The sequence below is a fragment of the Neolamprologus brichardi genome, chromosome 3 (genome assembly GCF_056152115.1).
Source record: "Neolamprologus brichardi isolate AB-2024 chromosome 3, ASM5615211v1, whole genome shotgun sequence".
Lineage (NCBI taxonomy): Eukaryota > Metazoa > Chordata > Actinopteri > Cichliformes > Cichlidae > Neolamprologus > Neolamprologus brichardi.
Genome location: NC_142106.1, coordinates 51,093,749 through 51,108,189, shown reverse-complemented (window position 1 = coordinate 51,108,189; position 14,441 = coordinate 51,093,749). Strand labels below are relative to the sequence as shown.

The 14,441-nt window shown below is 46.0% G+C and overlaps 1 protein-coding gene across 2 annotated transcripts in view; it reads left to right on the top strand.

Annotated features, from left to right (window-relative positions):
• The first annotated feature begins 1,694 nt into the window (after positions 1-1,694).
• cd99l2 (CD99 molecule-like 2) overlaps positions 1,695-14,441 on the top strand; it is a 28,084-nt gene continuing 15,337 nt past the window's right edge. For both annotated transcript variants that reach the window (XM_087837853.1, XM_087837852.1), the window contains exon 1: positions 1,695-1,870. In XM_087837853.1, coding sequence (XP_087693979.1) covers positions 1,810-1,870 — 61 coding nt within the window. In that variant the 5' untranslated portion in view covers positions 1,695-1,809. The remainder of the gene's footprint in view (positions 1,871-14,441) is intronic.

Genomic DNA, 14,441 nt, shown 5'->3' with positions numbered 1-14,441 from the left:
AATACACGCCATTTACCAAAAAACAAAGCGTCAGTTTCTAGATATTTAGGCTGACATCAGAGAGATACACTGCTTTTCAAAAGATCAGCATGGAGGAGAGGAAGGCACTCACATCACTTAGTAATGACAACAACATTATCACCCATCCGGCTGACAAACATAGGTGCACAGCTCTGCTAAACCAGAAAGACTATCATGGGAAAATACTTATGAGCCCCTGAAACGAGACCCAGGAAGTGGCTGATAGACTGTCTGAATCAGTTAGAACAGGACAAGGCTATTGAGCGGACCTCATACTACAGGTTATACCCAGGGGAGTCTACACCAAGTCTGCATGGTTTACCAAAGATACATAAACAGGGTGCACCTTTAAGACCGATTGTGTCAGGGCTCTGTGTGTGGGCAGGCGGAGGTGGGGATCCAAATGCAGGACTCGGGGACTGAATGAACTCAAAAACCACAGCTTTATTGCTGGCAGAAAACAAAACAGAAACCAAAGCAGGAAAAACACAAACTGAAACACACAGGTAAAATCTGATACGACGCGACGCTGAACACACACTATAAATACACAGGCAGGAACATGTGGGCACACAGCCAGGAGAAATTAGACCTAATGAGACAGAGGACGCGAAGCTAGAAACACTGACATGAAACATAAATCTGCAAAATAAAACAGGAAACAATTCACAAAGATGCAGACTTAACACAGGGCGAAAGCTATACTACACACGAGGGAACAAGAACAAAACCCTTATCTGAAACAGAACAATAATAATAATAAACAACAAGACACAACCAGATATTAAGAATAACCCATAATACAACATCAAACCAACACATAAGAAACTCAAAATGCTGGGTCAAAACGACCCAGGACCGTGACAGATTGTCTGTATGATCAACTCGGTCAGCTCGAGTTTCTGGCTTCGATCTTCAACCCGCTGGTGGGCAGCTCTGAACACCACATCCAGAACACCCTGGATTGTGTTGAGAAGGTGAGAGATGTCATGATGGAGGCAGATGAAACCATGGTCTCCTACGATGTTACATCTCTGTTCACTTGCATCCCAGTCACAGAAGCGTTGGAGGTAGTCCGTAAGAGATTACAGGATGACCCCAACCTCAGCAACAGGACCACTCTCAGCATCGACCAAGTGTGTTTGAGCTGTGTCTTCATTCCACCTGCTTCACATAAAAGGGTCAGTACTACAGGCAGAAACATGGGCTCCCCAGTTTCACCCATCATGGCCAATTTGTACATGGAAGAAGTGGAAAAGAGGGCTTTGCTATCCTACCCTGGAACACCACCAAGCCATTGGTTCAGATATGTGGATGACACCTGGATGAAAATCAAATCTCAGGATGTACCACAATTCACGGATCACATTAACTCGGTGGACCAACACATCAAATATGAAAAGTGGCAGGTTAGCCTTCTTAGACTGTGAGATTTCCATCAGTAATGGGGGACATCTAAAAGCTGATGTGTACCGTAAACCTACACATACGGATCAGTATCTAAGGTTTGACTCTCATCATCCACTGGAGCACAAACTGTGTCTGTGGCAACATCCAGGCATCCATTAAAAACCGGAATTTATGACATTTAAGCTAGCTCGCTAGCTCCCATGCAAACGAAGAGAGGACTTTTGTTTTGAAAGCAACCGGAAGTAGCGCAGAGTGGGTGTGTCTCAGCTAGCAGTGGGGAACGCCCTGGATGCGGCTTTCGGACACGCTGAGTGCAAACACGCCCGCTGATCGCTCGTTGTTTCTTCACCTCGTCTCGGCTCGTGTGGACTCGTAGCCATGGCTCACCGCTCTCTGTGCGCTCTGTGTGTGCTGCTGCCGCTGCTGCTGCCGCTCCAAGGTAAGCTTTGTCCCGCACACCTCACCCCGTCGGCTCTCCCTTTGTGCTACACTTCGGTTTAAGGCCGAATAACGCTCCGTCGGCCTGAAACGTGTCGGTCGGTTTTCAGCCTCTACAAACCTTTACTGCTTATAGTTCAGCAGCTGGAGTGACTTGCTTTGGTCCCTGTAGTTCTGGGTGCAGATCCACGGAAAAGATCAAAGAGAAAACACCCCGTCACCTCTGCGCGTCGCAGCTGCACGTGCACTACTGGAAATGGTTCTCGTGCTCGGTGATGGAGGATGATGTGACCGGTTTTCAGGTGAAGGCGAATCACTGAAAACCCGACGATTTAATTTAGTCATGAGTTGATTTGTTTTATGAAAACCGGAAGATTTAAATGAGCAAAATGTGACTGAATGGTTGAGTGAAGTATGTATGGCACACGCTTTAATCATGACGTTTAACAATGGGTAAGTTAAGGTCAATAGTTAGCTGTGGTTGTGGTTGTAGTGTAAGTGAGGTTTGGTTAATGGAAATGCTGTATACCCCAAACCTACATTTTAAGTCCACGCACACCAGTGTTTGTTTACTGGAACCAGCTGAAATTTGAGTGACTGTATTTAAGATTAGTTGCATGAAGCTGAACAAGGTCAATAACTGTGACTAATGTCACAGGTTAGCTTCTCTTATAGGACATGTAGGAAAGATGAAGTTTTACAGCAGATTTTTGGAGCTTCTTATCTGCAGCTCATCATCAACCAATATACCCTGTGTGCGTGTGTGTGTGTGTGTGTGTGTATATATATATATACACATATTGCACAGTAGAGAAATATAAAACGTTTCTCGACTCGTGTTCATTTATTTGGATTGGCAGACAATCAGACAAAGATGACCGCACCACAGTGAGCTCACAGATGACCTGGCACTACCTGTGATAAAATTCTTGTCATTCTTCAGTATTTGTTGTCGGACTTTTTCCTGTGGCAGCAATTTCACAGCATGTGGGGCACAAAGCAAAACGGCAGACAATGGGAGAGAATGACACTATCCTGAAACATCCAGGGCTCGGATGGATGATGGGCACAGGAAGCCTTAACCGCGGCCCAGTTTCCTTTAATGTTTTTGACCAATGCATTTACGCTAATAAACTTTAAACCAGTACATCAACTGGTGCTTACAGGAGGCAGACGTCCTGGTGCGGTGGAAACAACGTGCAGCTTATTGCTGCCGAATACAAGTGCTGGTCATAGAATTAAAATATCATCAGAAAGTTGATGTATGTCACCGATTCCATTCAAAAAGGGAAAGTTGTATAATGTTTACATTCAATCCATACAGACTGTTTATGTCTTTTGATTCTGATGATTGTAACTGACAACTAATGAAAACGATGTTGGGGTTCTAGCTTTGGATTGTCATTTATGCTTAGAAACATATAATCATATAATCTTAGAGGTATATAATCATGATAGGATGTCTGATCCTTAGTAGTCTGCAAAGACTCTTAGTTGGGCTCCTTTGGCCTGACTTACTGCAGCGTGGCATGGATTCGATCATCCTGGGCTCTGCTCCAGTGTGATGAGAGCCCAGGATGCTCTGATAGTGGCCTTCAGCTCTTCTTCATTGTTCGATCCGCCATATTACATCTTCCTCTTCACTATGGGCTTAAGGTCAGGCAAGTTTAGTGGTCAATTAAGATCAAGGTCCTTAACCTCCTAGGAGCTGGCGCCACATATGTGGACATCACATTTTGGGTTATTTAGACCAAAATACTCAATTGTGCTCTACGAGGGCCTGATATCCACTGACCAGGACATTAAACTGTTCTATCAAAATTTGAAACAAATGTCCTCATATGTGGCTCTGATTTTTCTTAAAAACAAAAATAAAGTAAAAAAAATAAATCTGGTAATTCTTTGTTTTTACATTCATTGGGCCCCAATCAGCCCAAATATCAAAGAGAAATAAAAATGCATGCTGTGGACGAGCTCGGGTCTTAGGAGGTTAAACCGGGTGCTGGCAGCTTTGGCACTGTGTGCAGGTCCTGTTGGGAAATGAAATCTGCAGTTTCATGAAGTAGGAAGCAAGTTCTTGCTGCTGCTGACTTCCTGGTTTATGGCTGTGTTGACCTCGGACCTCAGAAAACACAGTGGAGCAACTGACCACATCACTGACTGGCCTCACACAAGCAGTGCGACAGCTGCAGTCTTTGTGGATTTCCCCACATTTTTGAATAGACTTTGTTTCACAATCCTCTCGTGTGGTTATCCCTATTATCACTTTTTTCGACCACATCTTTTCCTTCCCTTCGCCTCTTTACTAACATGCTCAGCCTCTTTTGCAAAGACCTTCTGTGTCTTGCCGTCCTTGTGCAGGTGTCAGTGGTCGTCTTTCGGACAGCTGTCAGGTCAGCAGTCTTTTTTTTAAAGTAATAAATAAATAGTTGGGGTTTTTTTTAACAAACAGAAATGATAAGTAATAAGACGATACAATAAATAATACTAGAAGTGCAACAACCTGAGTACCAGTATGGAGTGTGGGTACAAATATAGGTGTAAATAAATACTTTAGCAGCAAGTATATGGAGGTGTATGTCTGTGACGGTTGGGAGGCTGCCTCCGACCACTCTCTGAGCAGCCTTCACCGCCCTCTGTAGAGCTTTCCTTTCTGCCACGGTGCAGTTTCTGTGCCACATGTTGATGCCAGAGCACAGAACACTCTCCACTGCACATCTGTAGAAGGACATGAGGACTGAGCCCTGCACGCCTCAACCTCCTCAGGAAGTAGAGCCTCTGGTGAGCCTTCCTGATCAGGCTGCAAGTGTTGTTTTTCCAGGTGAGGTTGCCATCCAGGTACTTGTAGCTGGGTACTACTTCGACGTGCAGGGGGACGTGTGTGTGTGTCTTCCCCTCAGGAACACAGCAGTGTTGTGCTTCTGGCTCTTTGGAGTCTCTGTAGAAACACAGTCTCTGTGTTTTAGACTGTTGACTTGTTGCTGTGGTGATCTATGGTTCCTAGTCTCAGTTTGATGTGCTTATGAGTTTCCTGTTTGTGTCTCTGGGGGATGTAGAGGACTCTAGGTCATGTAGTTTCCTTTAGGCATTCCCCTCTGATAGCTCTGTGTAGGCACAAACCTGTTGCTGGAACAGCTGAGACTGTTCTACTGCAGCTAGCAAACATGGGACAGCAGCCAGAACTCTTTGTGATCTCGTGCACGAGGGACATGAATGAGACGAACGCCGTTCCTGCCGCTCGAACCCCAGCTCCCCCGTAGCGCTGCTCTTTATTGAGGTACATGAATATTCATAGGCTCATTAACATATGACGTCTCAAACAGGCATGTATGTGAACAGAGTACCGTGTGTGAAGATGTGACCCTGTGAGTGACTCCTAGATCTGCTGGTGCCGATGAGTCCAGCGGTTCACCTAAACAAAGGCACTTTTACCTAAACAGATACAGATGTGTTTATCAGAAAGAGAAGCTACGACCTCTCTCGTGACCTTAGGACGTGTGGTGTGAACGTACTCGTCTTTTTATGGTACACAGAGCCTTTGCAGGATCAGATATCATTACACAATCGATTATATACCTGTGAGCATGAATGACAACAACAGTATGACTCTGACACCCCACTGTGTTTCTTTACCCCTCTCTCTCTCTCTCTCTCTCTCTCTCTCTCTCTCTCTCTCTCTCTCTCTCTCTCTCTCTCTCTCACTTAGTGAGTCTCTCTCTCTCTCTCTCTCTCTCTCTCTCTCTCTCTCACTTAGTGAGTCTCTCTCTCTCTCTCTCTCTCTCTCTCTCACTTAGTGAGTCTCTCTCTCTCTCACTTAGTGAGTCTCTCTCTCTTAGTGAGTCTCTCTCTCTCTCTCTCTCTCTCTCTCTCAGTGAGTCTCTCTCTCTCTCTCTCTCTCTCTCTCTTAGTGAGTCTCTCTCTCTCTCTCTCTCTCTCAGTGAGTCTCTCTCTCTCTCTCTCTCTCTGAATGAGTCTCTCTCTCTCTCTCTCTCTCAGTGAGTCTCTCTCTCTCTCTCTCTCTCAGTGAGTCTCTCTCTCTCTCTCTCTTAGTGAGTCTCTCTCTCTCTCTCTCTCTCAGTGAGTCTCTCTCTCTCTCTCTTAGTGAGTCTCTCTCTCTCTCTCTCTCTTAGTGAGTCTCTCTCTCTCTCTCTCTTAGTGAGTCTCTCTCTCTCTCTCTCTCTCTCAGTGAGTCTCTCTCTCTCTCTCTCTCTTAGTGAGTCTCTCTCTCTCTCTCTTAGTGAGTCTCTCTCTCTCTCTCTCTCTCAGTGAGTCTCTCTCTCTCTCTCTCTCTCTCTTAGTGAGTCTCTCTCTCTCTCTCTTAGTGAGTCTCTCTCTCTCTCTCTCAGTGAGTCTCTCTCTCTCTCTCTCTCTCTCAGTGAGTCTCTCTCTCTCTCTCTCTCTCTTAGTGAGTCTCTCTCTCTCTCTCTTAGTGAGTCTCTCTCTCTCTCTCTCTCTCAGTGAGTCTCTCTCTCTCTCTCTCTCTCTCAGTGAGTCTCTCTCTCTCTCTCTCTCTCTGAATGAGTCTCTCTCTCTCTCTCTCTCTCTGAATGAGTCTCTCTCTCTCTCTCTCTCTCTCAGTGAGTCTCTCTCTCTCTCTCTCTCTCAGTGAGTCTCTCTCTCTCTCTCTCTCTCTCTCTTAGTGAGTCTCTCTCTCTCTCTCTCTCAGTGAGTCTCTCTCTCTCTCTCTCTCTTAGTGAGTCTCTCTCTCTCTCTCTCTCTCAGTGAGTCTCTCTCTCTCTCTCTCTCTCTCTCTTAGTGAGTCTCTCTCTCTCTCTCTCTCTTAGTGAGTCTCTCTCTCTCTCTCTTAGTGAGTCTCTCTCTCTCTCTCTTAGTGAGTCTCTCTCTCTCTCTCAGTGAGTCTCTCTCTCTCTCTCTCTCTCTCAGTGAGTTCTCTCTCTCTCTCTCTCTCTCTCAGTGAGTCTCTCTCTCTCTCTCTCTCAGTGAGTCTCTCTCTCTCTCTCTCTCTCTTAGTGAGTCTCTCTCTCTCTCTCTCTCTCTCTCTCTCAGTGAGTCTCTCTCTCTCTCTCTCTCTCTCTCAGTGAGTCTCTCTCTCTCTCTCTCTCTCTTAGTGAGTCTCTCTCTCTCTCTCTTAGTGAGTCTCTCTCTCTCTCTCAGTGAGTCTCTCTCTCTCTCTCTCTCTTAGTGAGTCTCTCTCTCTCTCTTAGTGAGTCTCTCTCTCTCTCTCTCTCTTAGTGAGTCTCTCTCTCTCTCTCTCAGTGAGTCTCTCTCTCTCTCTCTCTCTCTCTTAGTGAGTCTCTCTCTCTCTCTCTCTCTCTCTCAGTGAGTCTCTCTCTCTCTCTCTCTCAGTGAGTCTCTCTCTCTCTCTCTCTCTCTCTCAGTGAGTCTCTCTCTCTCTCTCTCTCTCTCAGTGAGTCTCTCTCTCTCTCTCTCTTAGTGAGTCTCTCTCTCTCTCTCTCTCTTAGTGAGTCTCTCTCTCTCTCTCTCAGTGAGTCTCTCTCTCTCTCTCTCTCTCTCTCAGTGAGTCTCTCTCTCTCTCTCTCTTAGTGAGTCTCTCTCTCTCTCTCTCTCTCTCTCTTAGTGAGTCTCTCTCTCTCTCTTAGTGAGTCTCTCTCTCTCTCTCAGTGAGTCTCTCTCTCTCTCTCTCTCTCTCTCTTAGTGAGTCTCTCTCTCTCTCTTAGTGAGTCTCTCTCTCTCTCTCTCTCTCTTAGTGAGTCTCTCTCTCTCTCTCTCTCTGAATGAGTGTCTCTCTCTCTCTCTCTGAATGAGTCTCTCTCTCTCTCTCTCTCTGAATGAGTCTCTCTCTCTCTCTCTCTGAATGAGTCTCTCTCTCTCTCTCTCAGTGAGTCTCTCTCTCTCTGAATGAGTCTCTCTCTCTCTCTCTCAGTGAGTCTCTCTCTCTCTCTCTCTCTCTGAATGAGTCTCTCTCTCTCTCTCTCAGTGAGTCTCTCTCTCTCTCTCTCTCTCAGTGAGTCTCTCTCTCTCTCTCTCTCTCTTAGTGAGTCTCTCTCTCTCTCTCTCAGTGAGTCTCTCTCTCTCTCAGTGAGTCTCTCTCTCTCTCTCTCTCTCTTAGTGAGTCTCTCTCTCTCTCTCTCTTAGTGAGTCTCTCTCTCTCTCTCTCTTAGTGAGTCTCTCTCTCTCTCTCTCTCAGTGAGTCTCTCTCTCTCTCTCTCTCTCTCTCAGTGAGTCTCTCTCTCTCTCTCTCTCTCTCTCAGTGAGTCTCTCTCTCTCTCTCTCTTAGTGAGTCTCTCTCTCTCTCAGTGAGTCTCTCTCTCTCTCTCTCTCTCAGTGAGTCTCTCTCTCTCTCTCTCTCTCTTAGTGAGTCTCTCTCTCTCTCTCTCAGTGAGTCTCTCTCTCTCTCAGTGAGTCTCTCTCTCTCTCTCTCTCTTAGTGAGTCTCTCTCTCTCTCAGTGAGTCTCTCTCTCTCTCTCTCTCTCTTAGTGAGTCTCTCTCTCTCTTAGTGAGTCTCTCTCTCTCTCAGTGAGTCTCTCTCTCTCTCTCTCTCTCTCTCTCAGTGAGTCTCTCTCTCTCTCTCTCTCTCTCTCAGTGAGTCTCTCTCTCTCTCTCTCTTAGTGAGTCTCTCTCTCTCTCAGTGAGTCTCTCTCTCTCTCTCTCTCTTAGTGAGTCTCTCTCTCTCTCTCTCAGTGAGTCTCTCTCTCTCTCTCTCTCTCTCTTAGTGAGTCTCTCTCTCTCTCTCTCTCTTAGTGAGTCTCTCTCTCTCTCTCTCTCTCTCTCTCTCTTAGTGAGTCTCTCTCTCTCTCTCTCAGTGAGTCTCTCTCTCTCTCTCTCTCTCTCTTAGTGAGTCTCTCTCTCTCTCTCTCTCTCTCTCAGTGAGTCTCTCTCTCTCTCTTAGTGAGTCTCTCTCTCTCTCTCTCTCTCTCTTAGTGAGTCTCTCTTTCTCTCTTAGTGAGTCTCTCTCTCTCTCTCTTAGTGAGTCTCTCTCTCTCTCTCTCTCTCTCTTAGTGAGTCTCTCTCTCTCTCTCTTAGTGAGTCTCTCTCTCTCTCTTAGTGAGTCTCTCTCTCTCTCTCTTAGTGAGTCTCTCTCTCTCTCTTAGTGAGTCTCTCTCTCTCTCTCTCTCTCTTAGTGAGTCTCTCTCTCTCTCTTAGTGAGTCTCTCTCTCTCTCTCTCTCTCTCTCTCTCTCTCTCTCTCTCTCTGAATGAGTGTCTCTCTCTCTCTCTCTCTCTCTCTCTCTCTCTCTTAGTGAGTCTCTCTCTCTCTCTTAGTGAGTCTCTCTCTCTCTCTCTTAGTGAGTCTCTCTCTCTCTCTTAGTGAGTCTCTCTCTCTCTCTCTCTCTCTTAGTGAGTCTCTCTCTCTCTCTTAGTGAGTCTCTCTCTCTCTCTCTCTCTCTCTCTTAGTGAGTCTCTCTCTCTCTCTCTCTCTCTCTTAGTGAGTCTCTCTCTCTCTCTCTCTTAGTGAGTCTCTCTCTCTCTCTCTCTTAGTGAGTCTCTCTCTCTCTCTCTCTTAGTGAGTCTCTCTCTCTCTCTCTCTCTTAGTGAGTCTCTCTCTCTCTCTCTTAGTGAGTCTCTCTCTCTCTCTCTCTCTCTTAGTGAGTCTCTCTCTCTCTCTCTCTCTCTCTCTCTTAGTGAGTCTCTCTCTCTCTCTCTCTCTCTCTCTTAGTGAGTCTCTCTCTCTCTCTCTCTCTCTCTTAGTGAGTCTCTCTCTCTCTCTTAGTGAGTCTCTCTCTCTCTCTCTCTCTCTTAGTGAGTCTCTCTCTCTCTCTCTCTCTTAGTGAGTCTCTCTCTCTCTCTCTCTCTCTCTTAGTGAGTCTCTCTCTCTCTCTCTCTCTCTCTCTCTCTCTTAGTGAGTCTCTCTCTCTCTCTCTCTCTTAGTGAGTCTCTCTCTCTCTTAGTGAGTCTCTCTCTCTCTCTCTCTCTCTCTCTCTCTCTCTCTTAGAGACTCTCTCTGTCTCTCTCTCTCTCTCTCTCTCTCTTAGTGAGTCTCTCTCTCTCTCTTAGTGAGTCTCTCTCTCTCTCTCTCTCTCTTAGTGAGTCTCTCTCTCTCTCTCTCTCTCTTAGTGAGTCTCTCTCTCTCTCTCTCTCTTAGTGAGTCTCTCTCTCTCTCTCTCTCTCTCTTAGTGAGTCTCTCTCTCTCTCTCTCTCTTAGTGAGTCTCTCTCTCTCTTAGTGAGTCTCTCTCTCTCTCTCTCTCTCTCTCTCTCTCTCTCTCTCTCTCTCTCTTAGAGACTCTCTCTGTCTCTCTCTCTCTCTCTTAGTGAGTCTCTCTCTCTCTCTCTCTCTCTCTCTCTGAATGAGTGTCTCTCTCTCTCTCTCTCTCTGAATGAGTGTCTCTCTCTCCCTCTCTCTCTCTCTCTCTCTTAGTGAGTCTCTCTCTCTCTCTCTCTCTCTCTTAGTGAGTCTCTCTCTCTCTCTCTCTCTCTCTCTCAGTGAGTCTCTCTCTCTCTCTCTCTCTCTCTCTCTCTCTCTCAGTGAGTCTCTCTCTCTCTCTCTCAGTATGTCTCTCTCTCTCTCTCTCTCTCTCTGAATGTCTCTCTCTCTCTCTCTCTCTCTCTGAATGAGTGTCTCTCTCTCTCTCTCTCTCTCTCTGAATGAGTGTCCCTCTCTCTCTCTCTCTCTCTCTCTTAGTGAGTCTCTCTCTCTCTCTCTCTCTCTTAGTGTCTCTCTCTCTCTCTCTCTCTGAATGAGTGTCTCTCTCTCTCTCTCTCTCTCTCTTAGTGAGTCTCTCTCTCTCTCTCTCTCTCTCTCTCTCTCTCTTAGTGAGTCTCTCTCTCTCTCTCTCTCTGAATGAGTCTCTCTCTCTCTCTCTCTCTCTCTTAGTGAGTCTCTCTCTCTCTCTCTCTCTTAGTGAGTCTCTCTCTCTCTCTCTCTCTTAGTGAGTCTCTCTCTCTCTTAGTGAGTCTCTCTCTCTCTCTCTCTCTCTCTCTCTCTCTTAGTGAGTCTCTCTCTCTCTCTCTCTCTCTCTCTCTCTCTCTCTTAGTGAGTCTCTCTCTCTCTCTCTCTCTCTCTCTCTCTCTCTTAGTGAGTCTCTCTCTCTCTTAGTGAGTCTCTCTCTCTCTCTCTCAGTGAGTCTCTCTCTCTCTCTCTCTCTCTCTCTCTCTCTTAGTGAGTCTCTCTCTCTCTGAATGAGTGTCTCTCTCTCTCTCTCTCTCTGAATGAGTGTCTCTCTCTCTCTCTCTCTCTCTCTTAGTGAGTCTCTCTCTCTCTCTCTCTCTCTCTCTCTCTCTCTTAGTGAGTCTCTCTCTCTCTCTCTCTTAGTGAGTCTCTCTCTCTCTCTCTCTCTCTCTGAATGAGTGTCTCTCTCTCTCTCTCTCTCTGAATGAGTGTCTCTCTCTCTCTCTCTCTCTCTCTCTCTCTGAATGAGTGTCTCTCTCTCTCTCTCTCTCTCTCTGAATGAGTGTCTCTCTCTCTCTCTCTCTCTCTCTGAATGAGTGTCTCTCTCTCTCTCTCTCTCTCTCTCTCTCTGAATGAGTGTCTCTCTCTCTCTCTCTCTCTCTCTGAATGAGTGTCTCTCTCTCTCTCTCTCTCTCTGAATGAGTGTCCCTCTCTCTCTCTCTCTCTCTCTCTCTCTCTCTCTCTGAATGAGTGTCTCTCTCTCTCTCTCTCTCTCTCTGAATGAGTGTCTCTCTCTCTCTCTCTCTCTCTGAATGAGTGTCCCTCTCTCTCTCTCTCTCTCTCTCTCTCTCTCTCTCTCTCTCTCTGAATGAGTGTCCCTCTCTCTCTCTCTCTCTCTCTCTCTCTCTCTCTCTCTGAATGAGTCTCTGTCTCTCTCTCTCTCTCTGAATGAGTGTCTCTCTCTCTCTCTCTCTCTCTCTCTCTGAATGAGTGTCTCTCTCTCTCTCTCTCTCTGAATGAGTCTCTGTCTCTCTCTCTCTCTCTGAATGAGTGTCTCTCTCTCTCTCTCTCTCTCTCTCTGAATGAGTGTCTCTCTCTCTCTCTCTCTCTCTGAATGAGTGTCCCTCTCTCTCTCTCTCTCTCTCTCTCTCTCTCTCTCTCTCTCTCTGAATGAGTGTCTCTCTCTCTCTCTCTCTCTGAATGAGTGTCTCTCTCTCTCTCTCTCTCTCTCTCTCTGAATGAGTGTCTCTCTCTCTCTCTCTCTCTCTGAATGAGTGTCTCTCTCTCTCTCTCTCTCTCTGAATGAGTGTCTCTCTCTCTCTCTCTCTCTCTGAATGAGTGTCTCTCTCTCTCTCTCTCTGAATGAGTGTCCCTCTCTCTCTCTCTCTCTGAATGAGTGTCCCTCTCTCTCTCTCTCTCTCTCTCTCTCTCTCTCTCTCTCTCTCTGAATGAGTGTCTCTCTCTCTCTCTCTCTGAATGAGTGTCCCTCTCTCTCTCTCTCTCTCTCTCTCTCTCTCTCTCTCTCTGAATGAGTGTCCCTCTCTCTCTCTCTCTCTCTCTCTCTCTCTCTCTCTGAATGAGTCTCTGTCTCTCTCTCTCTGAGTGAGTGTCTCTCTCTCTCTCTCTCTTTTTCTCTCTCTCTCTCTGACTGAGTGAGTCTCTCTCTCTCTCTCTCTCTCTCTCTCTGACTGAGTGTCTCTCTGTTTTTGAGTCCTTTTTCACTCTTTACTCTCAGTGTAATAGTTTTTCTACACACGGTTGTTGTTTGTTTGTTTGTTTGTTTGTTGCCGGCTGCGTTGGCTCTGTGCCTGCTGTTGAGGGGTTGAGAGGCCGACACGCTGTCATGCCGACTGAACCGTTCGCTGTAGCAGAGGTGGTGGGTTATGACAGCCTGAAATCTTCTCATATGTTGTGATTGTTCTTTCTTCATAAGGTAACTAAAGTTGATGATTTGGTGGAGGGAGGTGTCATTTTCACCCCCGTTCTCGGGTCGGTTAGCCCTGTTAAAGAGGTTACCATCTCAAATGCATCTATTAAAAATAAACTTTAGTCGAGGAGCTGTCACGCTATGGCCAGCTTGGCCCATGAAGAGGGTCTCTGTGCAAGTCGGTGCTGCTTGCTGTGGCAGGTTTTTATGATCCTCAAAGACACCGCCGGTGAGCTAATGAGCACAGATCTGTGGATGTGGGCTTCTTCACATGCTTCTGCCTGTAATCCCAGACACACTTGATGATGCTGACATCAGGGGCCATCACCTCAGTAGGGCTGCTCGATTATGGCAAAAATGATCATCACGATTATTTTCACTGAAATTGAGATCTCGATTATTTGACGATATTTATTTAACAATGTGTTGAATAATGACTTTAAAGATTGTCAAAAAATAATATAAAATAGTGTGTAAATCCTGATAACAGTGCAAATGTTTGCAATATAAAAAATAAATGAAAAATGTAAACATCTATGTTTAGTGAACTTTGCAGTGTTGCTCTGTGGTGCAGCTACGACACTGTAGCAAAGTTTACACACTGTGTCTACTTGATCCACGTCTGACTCATGAACCCATAATGTTTCCACACCACTGAAGTTTTTTTACCTCTTTTCAACCAACAGCAGTCACTCTCCTCTCCAAATAACTTCTGCTTAGCTTTCCGAGCTTCCCTCAGGTCCTCTTAATCAGTGGTCCCCAACCCCCGGGCCTCGGACCGGTACCGGTCCGTGAGTCGTTTGGTACCGGGCCGCGAGAGTTGAGGCTCAGGTGTGAAATGTATGGTTTTCAGGGTCTTTATCGGTTTTCAGCGTTATTTTGTTATCGTTTTTATCGTTTACTCTGTTTTCCTGGGTCTTTTCACGTGTGTTATGAATAAATCTTCTTTTTTTCGGTACCGGTACTAGTTTTATTTTGTTGTATTTATCCGCGACACCTTAAAGGCCGGTCCATGAAAATATTGTCGGGCATAAACCGGTCCGTGGCGCAAAAAAGGTTGGAGACCGCTGCTCTTAATTGTTGTGACACGTGTTCGAAATGCAGAGAGGTGAGCAGAGTGAAGCTGACCCCCACCCACTTGAAACGTTAAGGCAAATAGGCGGAGCGGTTAGTGCTACGTTTGTGCTGATTTGTGCAGGTGAAATGAGCGTTTGTGCTGCTATGATGGCAGTATGCTGTGGAAGCAGGACTTGGCCTACCTGAGTCTACCTGCCTCAGGCCACTCTCCAATCCATCTCTGTGTCCATCAGAATTCAAAACAGAAGACAGCACCACAGGAAATGAGCTCTGTGCAGGGACACTCACAGCTACAACATTGGAGATATCATGTGGATTGATACTGACCTTGCAAACCAAACAGAATTTCCACTGAATGAATTTCCCTCCAACCTGGTTCTCCAAGGAAAGTCGTTCACTTTGAGGGCATTAATTGCTTTCCATGGAAAGATGACCACTGACGGTTTGGGGCATTACACTGCATACTGCAGGAGAGCTCCATGTGTGTGGGAGTGCTATGATGACCTGGGAAATGGAGTGACAGGAGCATCTGAAAAGAAAAAAAATACAACCCCGTGCTGTGTTATACACAGTATAATGAGTGCTGCCTGCATTTTTCTGTTTTATTTGGTTCATTACAGTTACATGTGTTCAAATGGCTACTGTGTGTTATCAGTAAGTTCAGTTTTGCACATAAAGTTAAAGTTTTAAATCTTTTAACACTCTTTTCTTTGTCAGTCTGATGCATATTTGCTTTTACACACCCAGTCACCTTCACCTGTAGCCTTGAAAGTAACCGTTCCATTTTTCTATCAATAATTCTTCTGTATTTGTTTTGTGT